Consider the following 16133-nt stretch of genomic DNA (forward strand, 5'->3'; position numbering starts at 1 on the left):
CTAGAAGAACCTCCTCAAAAGAACAAGAAAAAAGTTTTTATTGTTGGAAAATTTGGAGGGCTATAACGATACGAAGTATTGAATGTAGGTTAACATTATATATTTTTAAATCTCCTACTTAAACGCTTTTAGGTGTTTGAATAAGTTTAGGTAGGTAGGTCTAGTTTAGTTTAGGTCATTGAATGCTCGAATCAGATTTTTTTTTCGGTTTCCAATTCTCCTAGAATCTGTCATTCTGTTGGGCGTTACATGGTAAATTATTACCATTTATTATATTTAATGAATAAGAGATATTAAATTATTTTCAAGAGGTAAAATCACTGGTGGCGTCATCCATTATTGAATAGATGACTTAAATATTTTTATCTAGATAAGCGCCATCTAGTAATACATTTGATTCCATTTTTTAAATATTGAAAAAGAATTACTAATAATAAGAACAATTTGAGTTATTTCAAGCAATGACTTACGATTCACATAATTATTCAAATATTCCAGACACTCAACGAAATTAAATTTAAAACAAGACCATCGATGAGTCATGCGGTGACGTCTTATTTACATGGGTGTAAAAAGAGACGATTATTTTATAGAGCAACACTAAATACCAAAAGTCAACTGTCAGTGTAGGGTAGTGTATGTGCTAACTATAAACTTTATTAAAAGGGACGAAGGACTAAAATCCTTGAAGAATTTGAGACGGAAGTCAAGCAATAGGTAGGATTGCCAATTCGAGTGACGTCACTCAAATGGAGCCTGCTTTTCTAAAATTACAAGAGCGATCAAGAAAAATCTAATACGGACGTTTACGGTCCATTTTCCATCAATTTTACAAAACGAAAGTGCCTGGAGAAGTGTGTGTGTGCTATAAATCTAGTTCCACCGAACTCAGAAGATAGAGTAAATATTTTTTTAAATATAGTTACAGTTGCGAAGATTCCTTCATTTATTGTGAGTATTATGTTATTTCGATAATCTATTTGTGTTATCGATTATCTGTATGTGAATTCGTTAAACATTTTCATAATTCTATTGCGTTGAACACACAAAGTTTGGTGTCGCTAAAAATAAATCAAGGTGTATTTTTGGAGTGATTTCGTGATTTTGCCAGAGGCCCGGTAAGTGAGAAAGTGAATAAACGGATTTTGAAATGGTCATGACGAAATGGCTTTGTATTCGCGTCATTACATATAAATTTTTGATGGTAGTATCAAATTACGTCGCCTAAAAAGTCGCCAAAGGATATTACAACTAAGGCCACGGTTCGGAATTGTCTAAAATTCTCATGGCCTTGACATAGTAGGTACCAGTCTACTTTTCAATGGTTAAACTGTCTGCTATTTCATCAAGGTTAACTTATAGCATAAGCCTTTACAAAAGTATCCAGATTGTCTTATTCATTGTAATTTACTGTCATTAATCATGTGGCCTAGATTTAAAATTAAATTAAAATTATTCATATGCTTACTGTTCCTTATGAATTGAACCTTGATCAAATTGAAAAATACTAGCTTAAATACCAATTTTAATATCATATTAAAATATTATTATACATATGTTGTCTACTTTCTGTATTTGTATTTTGGTTATAGCAACTCCATTGTCTATTTGATACTAATTTTATTGGTGTATTTTTAAAATTAATCAGAATACAAAAATGTTGCACATTTTATTATATTATACACAGACACATATACACATGTTTATATTAAAATGTAAGCAAGATTGATATAACAATATTAGAAGATTTGTTAATGTTGGATGTCAGTGGTCTAATATACAAATTTTCAAATTTTTCTTAATACTTCAAGTAAAGTTAAGATATTCATAGGCATGATCTTGCAAGCATTATTTTGAGTCTATTATTATATTACAATAACAAAATGTCTAGCTACATGTCATATTTCATATTGAAGATTATTCAGTAATATGCTTGAATTTTTATAGATAATACCGACAGCTAATAGTATGTTAAAATTATTACTCATTATTAAAAATTTTAAGTAAGTATTCTAGAGAAAATATTTCTTACATTAAACAGATAAAAGTTTAGAAATATCCACATGTATGCTACAGTAGTATGCTATACATACTTCAAGCATACCCTTAGCATTTTACAATCATAGAAAGTGTAAATACATTATTTAATATATATAAGCACAAAAAATGGTCACCTAAATGTAGAACTGTACAAATGTTATGACACTTGTAGTGTATTTGTTTCTGTAATATCTTCAAACATTAGTTTCTGCAGGGAAGCCTTTCAGGTATTACTTCAGCTTAGACTGCAGTTATTACATAACTGTTACTTAACTGATTTTGCCCTCAATATAGGTTTTATATGAATTGTAGGTTTGACCTATGCAGCCATTAGGTGGCACAAGTAAACAGATACAGAAATGAGTAGATGGAGTCATTAATATATTATAATTATTATTTTAAAACAGTAATAAAATATACACTTCAAAACATTATGACTAGATTAGTAGCACTCTCTTAACTATATATGTATTTATTGAATTGGCTTTTGGCCAGTCCCTATATTATCTATACTATTGTTTAAACTACAAACCATACCCAAACCGTTAAAGCGTCAATCTGTTTGACGCTTTACTAGCACTACGACTAACATAATTTAACAAATGTAGCATTACAATATATTAATTATTATTTATTTATTTCTCGTATTAAAATAGCCCGAATTTTGTGACAATAGTTTTCACAAAAATCCCCTTGTTTCAGGTTCAAATGAAAATGCAAGGACAGCGCCCACCAAGAATCAAATAGAAAAATGCCTGTCGTTTCTCAATCCCGTTTCACCCCCACATCCTCCCCCATTACGGGGTGCCGATCTTCTCTCACGTCCTCTTTAGACAATCCCTACGTCCGCAGTACTGGAACATATTTCACGTCAACTCTACGCCGCAGTTTTGGAGATCGAACTACCGAAATTAGATCTAAATATTCAGACATCGACGGCAAGAGGGAAAGAAAATCCTCGTTAGTGGAGTATTCGAGGACATCCAGAGCACCAAGTGTGACAGACTCGGATAGTGGGCTTTCGAAATATAGGAATGAAAGGAGTGAATCTAGATCCAGAGATGTGTCGACTACCAGGAGCGAAAGTAGCAGAACCAATGATCTTAACAGGTGAGCGGAATTGCTTTTATATGTATTGATGAAGTGGAACTTCAAACATCCTATATGCATGTATTTCTGCTAAGGTTCCCTCAGCTAGACCACGAAAGAGCATAGCATAGCACTGGTTGTTCGAAAAAGGTTTCAACGCAAGCATTGTACGTGGGCGGTGGTGTACATTTGAAATCGGCCCTGATGATTGTTTTCTATCCACGGTTCCGTCTTAATAGCCGTGGCCAAGTAGAACGAGTGACTCCGCAGTTTAAATCAAAAAGATCATTAGTCTTTTTTGTGTTTCGTCTTGGTCAGATCTTACATCAAATAACATCTGTTCTCGGCTCTGACTTAGCAAATCGACTTCGAATCGAATGACTTTTTTGTCTGGTGTATAACAAAAAGCGTTGCTTCTCAGGAAAAGAAGGGACGTCCTCAGCTCGGCGGCTCTTGCCATGTCGACCGCTGAGCTCTACAACAAATACTCGCCTGCAAACTATGTGCCGCTTACACAACGGATTCAGAAAGAGTACGAGATTTCAAGATCTAAGTCTATTTCGAACGATATAATAGGCCGCCCTCCCGCTTCCGAGTTGAGAATACGAAAGCCTAGGACAGCTACCATATCCGAGGTAAATAAATAATATCTGTGCAAAGTAGATTTTACGAATATTAATTAGAAAGAAACAATTTGGGGAAATCAGGGATGGGAGTATCATATATGTATGTATGTTCGTACAAATAATATTTAAGTACTTCCCATAAAAGCAAAAAAATAATAATAATATAAGTAAATGGTTAGATTAGTCAAAAAGTATGAATATATAAGGTCTATCACTTGTCTCATTCTGTAACAAATCTCACATTAAAGTTTCATTGCTATCTCATCGCAACATATAAGATAAAAAATCAAGGGCTGGACCTAAACATTTAAAACAATAAAGTATAGTTTGTACATAGATTTTACTTGAGCACCGGGAGACCAGAGATAGATCAGTTATAAAATTCAGGCACTGTATATAGTTGGCCACGTTTGAGCGTGTGTTGTGTGTTCATGTTCTTAACATCGCACTGAGCTATCCAAAATGCTTGAAATATGCCGTTTGAAAGACTATTAATAATCTTTACACGACAAATATGTTTCCACGAATATTTGGGAATGGGACCAATGGGAAAACAGGAGCTTGAAAGCGATTGTCTTTAAAGCGACATAACCAAATGCATTGTAGTTGTAACAGCAAATCAAATATTAGGCGCATGTGCGTTTTCTCTAGAACTAACACACAATCACACGCTATATCCCATTATTTACAATATCATATTTTAAAACGTTGCGTATTAATACTTTACAATTACGTTTTAAGATATAAAGTTTAAATTTATTCATTTAGCTAGGAATGATTTTGAAGTCTTGACATTGTCCAAAAACTGAGAAATCAATTTTATTCCTAAGCTTAACGTGGCAAAGCCCTAAGTGTACATTTTCGACCAGAAACCGGAAGGCAGAAGATACAAAGAAACATCACCCACCCATCCAACAATGTACAGCAAGCGAAACTCTATGACCAACGGCATAAAAGATAGCAATGGAAACGAAGTGCCATCCGTTTCTGAAATACGAAAGAGATTCGACCCAAAAATGACAGTCACCAAACTACCTGCAAACGATCCCAAAAATACCAACAACACGGTCGAGCAATACCTTAATAAGCTTAAAGATTGCGAAAATGGAACGAGCGGATATACAAAATTCAACTCAAAGGAAGAGCAACCTGTTCCAATACATTTGCCAAGCGAAAAGAATGGCAGGTACGAATCACCAACAAAACTATCGGATATAACCATCAGCAAGACTATGTCTGAACCAGTGTCATTAGCTAAACCGTCCTTAGACAAATCCATTATATGTACCTCGCTTACAAAAACCGATAAGTTGGCCAGTATCAAGAGTCAACTGGATCCTAATAACCCAATCGGTAAGATTCTAGAAAGATCGACTGTTATACAAACGGAGAATGGAGACGTAGAAGATAAGAGAAGTAGCCCTGAAGTTAGGAATTTGAAGAACGATATAGAAAAGCAAGTAAAAACGCCAAAACATACGTCGAATTTCGCGTCCTATATACAGATTTCGCAACCGGTGGCTTCAGGGCTTTCCCCGAAAGCAGATAAAAAGAAGATTAAGTACATAGATACAGAACTGGAAGAATCGCCAACTGGTTTTGAGAATAAGACCTTTGAACACGAGAATTACTTGAAGAAAAGATCGGAAAAGTTGGAAGATGGAATTAACTCTATGGAAACTAGTACGGAGAGCACGATCAGTGAGCCAACTGATTCTAGTTCAGAAACGCCACCCGCCCGAAGGAGGATCTTGGACAGAGACTATGATGATATCAAAACGGTAAGTGTCACTAATGCAGAGTTCACTAGTTCGTATATTCTACTTACAACCGTAATTATTATTGATACGTTACATTAGATACATCTATTGAAGGTCATTAGTAGAATATATGAAATCGTATGCATTTTCATTTTCCATCTTAGATTATAATTTTCACTAACATTCATTCATTAAGTTCAGATTATTCAGAGTCCAGACTTACGATGAATAATATCAGATTTCAATACGTTTTTGACATACGGGAGTCATGCTTAGTGCTTACATGCTTTTATTGAAGGTTTTATCGAAGGTTTTATCAGTACAGATTAAGTTTTTAGAAATTTAATTCGTATAAGTAGACTTTACATTTGAAATGAAAACATTTAGCCACGCGATATATATAGAACGCGGAAGATGTTACGAATCTAGATCAAAATGCCGGCCGAAGACAATTATAATATAGCCTAGCTAGGCGTACTAGCCTACTTTGTCACATCAAATATTTATGTTGTGGTGTTATTAAACCAGCTTTAAATGTAAATTGTCAATTTTAATTGATTTATTTAAAACGGAGGCCGAACAGAGATATTGAAAAATTGCCATGTCAAATGAAATGTTCTATATATAAACAGCAAAATAATTAGCGCCACGTTTGAGCCACGTGCAAATTGACAGTTGACACTAGTCTGCCATCTTGCGTAAAAGCCCGCGCTATTAGAGGTTCTCCCTTTTCGTCAGTGCTTTCGTTCAGTTGCGTCAGAAAATAGTTTTAAGTGATTACATTGAATCGAAACCTTGAAAAGGCTTCGTCTAACGACTTAGTATAATCAAACAAAATTATGCTACTGTAAGCTAACCACATGTAAATGACATATGACCATTAGCAGCCACTCTGTTGAAAAGCCCGCGAGATTTACGGATTTGCCTCTTTTAATAAAAAATGCTTATAATTCAAGTAAATCTAAAGTATTTCATAGTGAAATAGGGTTGTAGAAAAGAGTTATAAGTGTTGGTGCGTACCAAATACAATTTGGCAGATAAACTAGGCCGATGACCGACTTTATTCCGAGTTGACTAATATGTGCTGAAGATTCCTATTTTTATTCGAATTTATTCCAAATTATGAAGCCTTGTTACAAACTATCTTCTTCAGATATCCTAGATGTAGTTACAACTAAATCTAGTTGTTGTTTGTGTAATCAACAAAAAATTATCGGAAAAAACTATTACGTTATAGAATGCGTCAGAAAGACTAAGCCGCGACATTATTATTAGAATCTACAAATTTTATTACATCTTGGGCCATGACTTTGCATAACTTAATTTAATATAATAGACAGGTATCTGTGGTATCATTATAAGACCTGTATTTTAAATAAAAATAATACAATTGAGTTAAAATATCAAATGTAGCCTTTGTAGTTGAGTGGTTGACGGACTCTTGTATGAAATAGGATTAAACTGATAAACGGAAAAAGTATATTTTGCATCATAATACAAGTCGAGAGTGTATATAAAACCTTTATAGAATTACCAATTGTTTAACTATGACGTCTTATGACAAGTATTAAAAAAATAATGTCAAATTTTCTATGTTTACAAATGATTTTTTATTAATTTTGTTGCGTTTTCGTGGCGGTGGTGAATGCGTTTCAATATTTTCTTCCTTTGGCGAATTACTAAATCGTGTAAGGTATAAGAACGAAAGCAGATATTGATCTTTATATTCTGTTTTTAATAAGAATATTTATTAAGTACATAAGCCCTGTCTTGTATGTAGACAACTTTTAGTATTGTACATGTCGATTGAGTTCGTATCGAAATAAATATAGGCATTATAGTAGACTGATTTGCACTTTATGCTAATATAACTTTCACCTGTCTTTTCGGTCTCATCCGCCAGGGGCTTCCGGACTTCACGTTGACACTTACTGTTCTGTGAGTCACAACCCTGAGTATTTGCTCATGCCGTGGCAGCCTGTTTCGACAGCTCCTTTTATAAATATGGATGCCCTTTGAAATTAGTTGGTTGGTATAAAGGCTAGTAGGTTAGTTTCCACTTTAGTTTAACCTGATTTTATTTGTTGAAGCCCTCTAAAGAAATGAGAGTATGTAACGAGTCGTGAAAAAGTTGTGTTTGCGTGCTTGGTCGTGTATGACGTCATCCAAGTACGCTCTCGAAACGTAAATGTGAGGTCGTTGGTATCTTATCATTATCTCATTCAGTTCGGTTGCTAGGCGCTAAAGTAAAGGAAATATTGCCTTCAAACTAATGTTACATCAAGGAAATGTACACCATTACCAATACCACTGATTACATTTATTTGCTTTGTTTTGAAGAGGTAATTTTGTGGCCACACGAGTAAAATCGCATGCAGAAATTTATTTATTGTCTCCCGATAGTTGAATGTAACGATTTTTCTCGATAACGCCCCTTATTATCATTCAAATCATTGATAAATGCATTGTGAAATTTGGCAACGTCTTTTGGCTGACTTCACCGGCGTCTGCCCAGTTGGGCCCGCGGCTTCGAAATGACCACATCGTGACGTCACTTTTCGGCGGGAATCGAAAATTCCGCCATTTTTAATCCGTGTATTACGTAATTATGCTTGAACTATGGACGATGACCTTGTCTATTTTCGCATATCTGTGGTTATTGGATTCTGATTTGTGTGCTCCTTATTATAAACTTTATTTTTATTTGATCGAAAGGTAATGAAAGAGACAGTTTTGTTCAAGGTTGTGTGTGATTTGGGGAGTTTTCACGTAATAATGACACTTTGATGATTAAAACCCCGAACTTTGCCCATTAGAAATTTTGTGATAACGGCTACTTTCTCACTCTTTAACTAATTTGTTTTGTAAGGAACAAAATATATGAAAATTGAAATAACTGCGATAATTAATAGCGTTGAGACTAATTAGATATTAGAATTTTGTACCGAAATAATTAGACATTGAGGATTTTGATTGAAAGCCAAAGAGCGCGGAACTTGATTCAAACGTGTAAACAAATACATAAAACGTATTATTCTGAACGAGTTTTCTATGAAACAAATTTAAAGTCTACCCGCAATCCAATCCTAGGGAACTAAAAATATACTTTATAAAGACAGCGGCAACGAATTTTTGAATCTTATTAACAAGAAATTAATCAGAATCTATAATATTGGATCAGTTAGTTCGCTAAAGGTTGTGAAACCAAGAACACAAAATTAAAGTTACCAGTGCAAATTTTAAAAGTACTAAGTAATAACCGCAGTGATTTAGTGATAAAGTGAAAAATCCGAAATTATAACTTAATAGTGCTAAAAGCGCATTGTCAGTGCTAGTCATAAAATTAGTAACAAGTCGTCTCCAATCAACCTATGTTCTGGTACTTGGAGCTCGTGATACTAGCATGCGTGACTACGGGGATACTGTCTGCTTTGCGCAATGAGGTGTGGCTGCCGGCGCTGCTACAAACCTCGACCGGCCATTCCAAGAGTACCCACTTATGGCCTGCACTATCAGGTATACACGAGATTTATTTCTTCAATATTCTCCATAATCAGATGGCATAAATTGTAAAAACAATCACGTTAATCAAACGCGTTTTGATTTAATTATAAAATTACAAGAACATTGTTACAATTAACGAAAACAGTTCTGTATCTATTTTTAAATAATAATAATGAAATATAATTTTTTGTCCGTGCGGCACGTCCAATAGTTCGCGCGTCTGGCGCTCGTCTGGCAGTTGACAGGCGTCGAATGTCAGGCGTTTCGATGAACTACCCTCGGATGGTAAAACAAATTATGTAGTTTGAAGCTATATTATCCCGAGCTGCTTTCTCTCTACTCTTTAGGATAAAGACCATTGCCATTGAATAAACATATCAAGACCTAATATATTTTTCTAAAGATCTTGCTGGACTCTGATCGTCTACATTCCACTCATTACGTAAATTGAGATAAGACCTAGAGTGGATTTGTTATTGGTGCTTCAAGCTACATTATAGTGTTTTTTGCGTGTACTCAGGAAATCATTATCTTTCATTAATTGAGCAAACTGAATTGAAAGAGTCACAAGTGTGGGTCTAACTTTTTTTTAAACTTAGTGCTTTATATCAGTCTTGACTTATGAAATACAATTAAGGGCTTGCGCACAATCAGTATCAATCATTCATACACAGAACCTAAAAGGTCTCTTTTGAGGTTTAAACATGTTTTGTTAATACAAGGTCAAGCATTCACCTGATATTTGGTAGAATTATTTTGTCAATTCATTTACTTAAAAAACATTTTTATTCCTACCTGTAATTTATTTGAGCTTAAAATATAATTATATTTAGTTTTTGAAACTACTTGGTTTTCTTTGCTTACAAATTAGTGATATGGTCCTGATACATTGTTTTGGCATGATGTAGCCTTTAGTTGGTATACTTATGGACGTGTGGGCGAGTTGTTTCAAATAATTGTGTAAATTTTAAATAACTTTTGCCGTAAGCATACCAATTAGATGAATGTAGATAGGTTTAAGCTTTTGTGTCTTTATTTTAAGAATCCACGCTGGATTGCTACTGTTATTAATAAAATCGTGTATATATCCATTCGTTTGCGCAAATACGCCATCAAATAAGTCTGGGAACTTCGTTGCCCATACTTATATTTTTTATTGTTTATTCAAATACCGACACTATAACTATGCCCATTAATCAAATTTAAAACAAGATGGGCAGCACATAACGTATGGACGTATACAATATTGATATTATTTGAGTTAATTCATTTATCAATGCATTTTATAGGAGTTGGCTGGGGGTAAAAGTGGACCAAGCGGCCTACGCAGAAGTAGCGAGCCGCAGACAGACCAACATTCCACAGCTAGTGGTGAGAAATTTTTGAATAATATTCCCTCGGGCTGACATCCGTTAACATATCAACTTTTGGCGATTCTGTAACTAAACTGGAACTCACTTCGGTCAGCTCTGCCAATGGCTGACATAGGTTTCATCAAATGAGACCATTCTACTCTTTTTACAGGTCTCAATGGTCTCCGCAACATCGGCAACACCTGTTTCATGAACAGCGTGTTCCAATGTCTCTCCAACACTCGCCCACTGCTCGAATACGTGTCGGATGACAAGTACACAGCCGACATTAACACCACGCTCAGCTGTATGAAGGGGGCGCTGATAAAGGGTGAGTGGTCTTCCTCGCTCTCTTCGTCTTTTTAGGGTCACGTGAGCTATATAGCTAATAGCACTACCAACTCCTTCGTTCATATCTTGATATAATCGCGGATATAAAAAAAATAATGATTTTGATTGCAGCGTTCGCGAGCGTTATCAAAGAGCTGTGGCGCAGTGGTGAACGCGATACCGTCGTGAACACGACGTCGCTCAAGTCTCAGGTTCAACGTTTCGCGCCTCGGTTCATGGGATACAGTCAGCAGGATGCACAGGTCGGTATCTCATGTTTGTGTGTGTGTTTCGTCATGTTTTGCTGTAGTAAATTCTTAATAGGGTAAATGAACATATCCAAACTTTATTTCAGGAGTTTCTACGCTACCTTCTCGAAGGTCTTCACGAAGACGTGAACCGAGTGACAATTAAGCCCAAACCGATTTTAACAGAGATCGAGGATAGCCTGAGGTATTTTGTGTTGTCATGTAGCTTATTATGGAGACATTTGGACTAGAAAAATAAACACATTTTCTATAGTCTAAGAAAAATATATTCAATAGAACTCGTGTCCCGTTCTTAAATGGTTCTTTTTGCTGTAATGGGTTCTGTCACACCCGTCGATCCGGGAAATCTTTATCGGAATAAACGAGTGAAGAAGTGCTCGAAACGTTTCAGCGACGCAGCAAAAGCGGCGGAGGCCTGGAACCGCTACCTCCGCATGGAGGACAGCCGAGTGGGAGACATCTTCGTGGGACAACTCAAGTCCACGCTGCGGTGCACTCACTGCAAGCACGACAGCGTCACCTTCGACCCCTTCTGGGATCTGAGGTACTCCTGTTTACTCTCGAACTCTGAATGAACCGACAATACATTTTATGTAATGCAATTGAGTCACATCGCCTCCGCTACGGAAATCGACCGAGATCCCATGGCGTCTACAATTTTTGGATTTTTCTTCTGCAGTTTGCCAATTCCGTCGCGCACGGGCAATCTCAAGTTGCAACAGTGTCTTCAGCACTTCGTTAAAGAGGAAGAGTTGGACGGAGATGAGAAACCGGTAACTTTTATATTTCATTATCGTTTGAATTACTCCGGGCCCCAATGAGTCGGCAAAAGAGAGATGCGGGTTTAATGTCTCATCATTTTCAGACGTGCTCGAAGTGCGGAGTGAGACGGAAGTGCCTCAAATGGTTCACGGTCCAGAAGTTCCCTCAAGTCTTGGTGCTGCATCTGAAGCGGTAATCGGCCCCTTCCGTTCCTATCGCACTTCTCTCGTAGACGGATCGGTATAACTGTTTATCGCTCGTCCCGCAGTTTCTCCCCCACCGAGCGGTTCCGGGGCAAGCTCAGCGTGGTGGTCGAGTTCCCTCTGACCGGCCTCGACATGTCTCCTCTCTCGGCCAACAAGACCAGCTCGGCCGTCTACAACCTCTACGCCGTCAGTAACCATTCGGGTGAGTGGACCTATATTAAAATTGATAAAAATACAGCTCGGGAATATTATTTGTATATTTTTTACAAGTAAATCGTTAACTCGTGTCTGAAACTGCAGGCACCACTTACTCCGGCCACTACACGGCGTACTGCAAGCACCCATACACCGGGGACTGGCACGAGTACAACGACTCCAGGTGAGGCGACGTCCCGAATCGACTGATCGAATGAAACCTCGCGGTTCAGACCTCTCACGCGCTTCATCCTAATTGCAGAGTGTCACCGATAAAGCCCCGCGACGTGGTGTCGTCGGAGGCCTACGTGTTGTTCTACGAGTTGGCCTCCTCCACGTAGCGAACGCCGCCTCCGCCCTGTGAGTTCACCGTTTTGTATCTGAATATATACGTATGCAACTCTCGCGCCGAGGCTTCGATCATCGAAGGCGGAGAGGCCCCGGGGCCAGACCGGACCTCGCGAAGAGTGCTTCACCTGACGGATCGAATGACCCCAATGAATGTGTTTCCAGAATGGAGTGCCGCAAGGGCGACGGCGGTCGTCTGCCCTCGAGTCTGCCGTCTGCTGTGAACGAACTAACATTACGCGTGTACCGCACGCGACCGAGCTTCTGCGAACGGGCGAGTCCCGGTCGTCCTCAGATTTAGATCAATTTCCGCCAAACGAGCCGGCGATTCCGCGCGCGACGCTCTCGGCGCCGGACGGACGTGGAATCGTCGGTGTTTTTAGATACCTAATAGTCATCGTGTGACAGTTCTCATGTACAAAACGGCTGCCTTATTAAGTAGCGGATAGAAACCGATGAACGAATAGTGATAGAAGAAGGCCTCGACCGGGAGACGGTTGAGTTTAGACCTCGTTCGCTTTGGATTCGGTCGAGGTTTGCACGAACGCGTCGCGAATGCGTTCGTCGGGTGTCGTACACGTTCGTCGTGCTAATCATTAACGCGGGGCGTCGCCGACGTTTTGAAGGTACATCGAAGCGGTGGACGAGTTTGATTCGTCGGTTCGGTTAAGGGTGCGCACGAAACGCAAAGCAGAGGCTCGTTTAAGGTTGGATCTCCACCCGACGCGATGTACCTTTAAAATGTGTCGAAGCGGCCCGTCCAGTGCTTATTTATTAATTTAGGTTAAATGTAAATATATCGTTGCGCCGTATCGTCGTTTTTGATAGAATTTTGCATTTCGTCGTGCAAACTTGTGTCAAAAACGTCGATTCCAATATCCTACTTACAAATGAACGCTCGTATATCAAATCGTTTATGAATTTTTGCTCGTGTAATGTCAGAGTCGGACGTTAAATGGACGCGCGTCTAATTAGATAATCCGTCCAATACAATATAATTAGACACGTATTGAAAACCAAACGTTCATATTCTGACGGGTCTTGTGATTTAATCTCATTTTCAGAAAATGTCAACTCTTACAAAAACTAGTTAAATATTTATGTCTCTCGGTGTCGTTTATTATTTGAACCTCTAATACGTTTAGTGTTCCTGCATACGAAGACGTTTAGACGCGCGTTTATGTTGTAACAATATATAATACGTGGCCAAGGGTCGAAAGGACACCGTAAATGTTTTAACGCGAGGAGGATCTAGAACAAATTATTTATAAAAAATACTTCACGGTTTCGATATTTCGAAGGTTACAAACGTTTCAGACATACATCTGGTTTCGGGATATATTTTAGAAAACCTGAGTACAAACGGGACTGTATTATATTAAAGCATTTAAATATTGTATATTGTTACATGCGTAATTCAAATCTAATAAGAGAAATAATATTTTTGAGTGCCGGTATAGATTATAATGAAGAGAGGAACTTTGAAGAAACGTCAATGTCGGCCGTCAAATTTGACACTTGACGCTTGGGTTACGTCAACTTTAGTACCGTTTCTCGAATCGCATCACGACATCATAGTCGTAGCTGTACACTTTTATGTTACCTTGACGATCGGGCGGAAACGGTTTGAGGAGGTTCAATCTTAAGCCGACCGACCGTCTTCCATCCGTCGGCCATCGGAAATTCAACTCGAACGGAGACGGCCGCGCGTTCGACGGTTCCACGTTTTACTTTCCACGAGTGAAAGTTTTTATAGTACTAAAAGTTGGGAAATCATGAATTACGTAAGACATAATAGCTATAGGTGAGCTGACGCGGCGTCCGAGGCTCGTGAAGTTGAGACGTCATCTCCACTCCGGCCGGAAAAGCTTCACGAGCGATCTGAACGACGGCCGTTAGTTTAATATACGTCGGACGGTGCGCCTGCGTGATTGTTTTTCTGTTTATTTATGTTTTGTAATTCTATTAATGTTGATGGTTTTAATGATTTTGGGGACTTCGATTAGTGTAAGCTAATGACGGTGCCCGTTTAGGATTAATTGTTCGTTGTCTTTGCAAAGTTTATCATCTCAGCCTAGCGCGAGTTTTATTTCCTTACGTCCTAATCGTCTCGAATATGTCTCGAAATGGCGACGGACTTCTCTTCTTCTCCTTTACGGTTTACTTCTTTTACTTTACGGCGATCGCCATTTCGCGAGAAACTGAGAAACGACATACATTCACATTCAATATACATTTTAAGTGGATGTTGGTTTAATTTAAACTTTCGAAGGTACGATAAAACTCACTCTAGGGTCGAAAGTTGGGGTCCCTAAAGTTGCAAAAGAATCTTAATTAGCCAAAGATTGTTACGAATGCTGTATTAATAATAATTTATTGTTCATTTTTGAAATCGCTGGGCTCCGGCCCGTTATTGTATAATACGTAACAGATTATATAGATATATATAAATGAGTAAATTATTTTATTTGTGTTTCATTTCCTCCAACTTTGGTTTTATAGCACATTTAATGTGGTAATCAATAATAAGTAAACATCGTTGTTCAGTACTTACAATACTTACAAAATAATGATCCGAAACCCGACAGATATTGTCGACAAAATTATGGCAGGTCAGTGCGTGGAAAGTGAAAGTTGTTACGTCCGAACTAGAGGGCGCTTTTGTGAAGTGCTTATAAATCAATAATATCACATGAATGAATTAGGATGGGTAAATGACCCATTCAGATTCCTATATATAATATATAGATGATGCTGTCTCCCTTATCGGATAGCATACGATATGTATTATCAGGTTCATGAATATACTACATACATTTACAATTGAATGGGCAATGTTTGACCAATTCTACCGAATTCAGAAATAGCCGAGGTTCTCAAATTTGCATGCACATTTTTCAAACTAAAATAATCAGTTTGAATTTTTTTTTTGTTTAATCGTTCTGGTGAATGATTTCTTCTGCTAGAACTACTGCAGTATCGAGAGAAGGTGCCTTAACTAAAACCACAGGTCTTTTTGCTTTCTGTATAACCAATGGTATACGGAATCCTTATTAACGATTAATTACTGCGAACCGATGAAAGCAATAACTGTTACATATCGCGATAATTGTACTTTGTATCTAGCTGTGACATGTCGTTTCCATGATATTAATAAAGAAATATTTGCCATACTCTTTCTTTTTCATTAAACTGAAATCTCTTTTTCATCACTATACTTTTATTTTCTTTATTAAGAAGGTGGAACCTAGAACTTTTATTAAAACCAAAATACCCCTGATAACAAATTGTATGATAGCTGCAGAGCTTTTCACATGCCCAAGTGTATCTATAACAAAGAAATCTTTAATATTTTTTGTCCTTTGTACCTTTGAATATTAGTTTGAGACGAAAAATCGATACATTTTACTGACGTGAGCGATCACTCGTTTGAATTTGCCGCGTATGACGTAAACAGCGACCTCTGACGTCACTGCACCTGCCATCTCTATCTGACGTTACCACGGCTAACCAGTTAGAGCGAGACAACACGCGTAGAGTAAAGGTAGTGAATTAAGTTACTTTTTTCAAGAGTCAGGGATGTACAGTTGTAGCCAATGAAAATGACAGTGTTATCATTTTATTAGCGATGTTATTTGGAAACATTTGTAAT

General features: G+C 37.5%; 1 protein-coding gene across 4 annotated transcripts; it reads left to right on the top strand.

Annotated features, from left to right (window-relative positions):
- Positions 1 to 626: 626 nt before the first annotated feature.
- Positions 627 to 14946, top strand: LOC123716957 (ubiquitin carboxyl-terminal hydrolase 2-like). Of its 4 annotated transcripts, none has more exons than XM_045672672.1 (15): positions 627 to 951; positions 2743 to 3150; positions 3551 to 3764; positions 4625 to 5536; positions 10309 to 10390; positions 10544 to 10702; positions 10834 to 10964; positions 11057 to 11154; positions 11362 to 11514; positions 11650 to 11743; positions 11836 to 11924; positions 12001 to 12140; positions 12239 to 12317; positions 12396 to 12493; positions 12647 to 14946. In XM_045672672.1, the coding sequence occupies exons 2-14, from the start codon at positions 2792 to 2794 to the stop codon at positions 12472 to 12474; spliced, it is 2589 nt and encodes an 862-aa protein (XP_045528628.1). In that variant the 5' UTR covers positions 627 to 951; positions 2743 to 2791; the 3' UTR covers positions 12475 to 12493; positions 12647 to 14946. The 4 variants fall into 4 exon arrangements, with proteins under 4 accessions (XP_045528628.1, XP_045528631.1, XP_045528629.1 ...); XM_045672673.1 differs by lacking the exon at positions 627 to 951 and adding an exon at positions 1036 to 1118; XM_045672674.1 differs by lacking the exon at positions 627 to 951 and adding an exon at positions 1160 to 1299.
- Positions 14947 to 16133: the final 1187 nt, after the last annotated feature.

Source organism: Pieris brassicae, chromosome 12 (assembly GCF_905147105.1).
Source record: "Pieris brassicae chromosome 12, ilPieBrab1.1, whole genome shotgun sequence".
NCBI lineage: Eukaryota > Metazoa > Arthropoda > Insecta > Lepidoptera > Pieridae > Pieris > Pieris brassicae.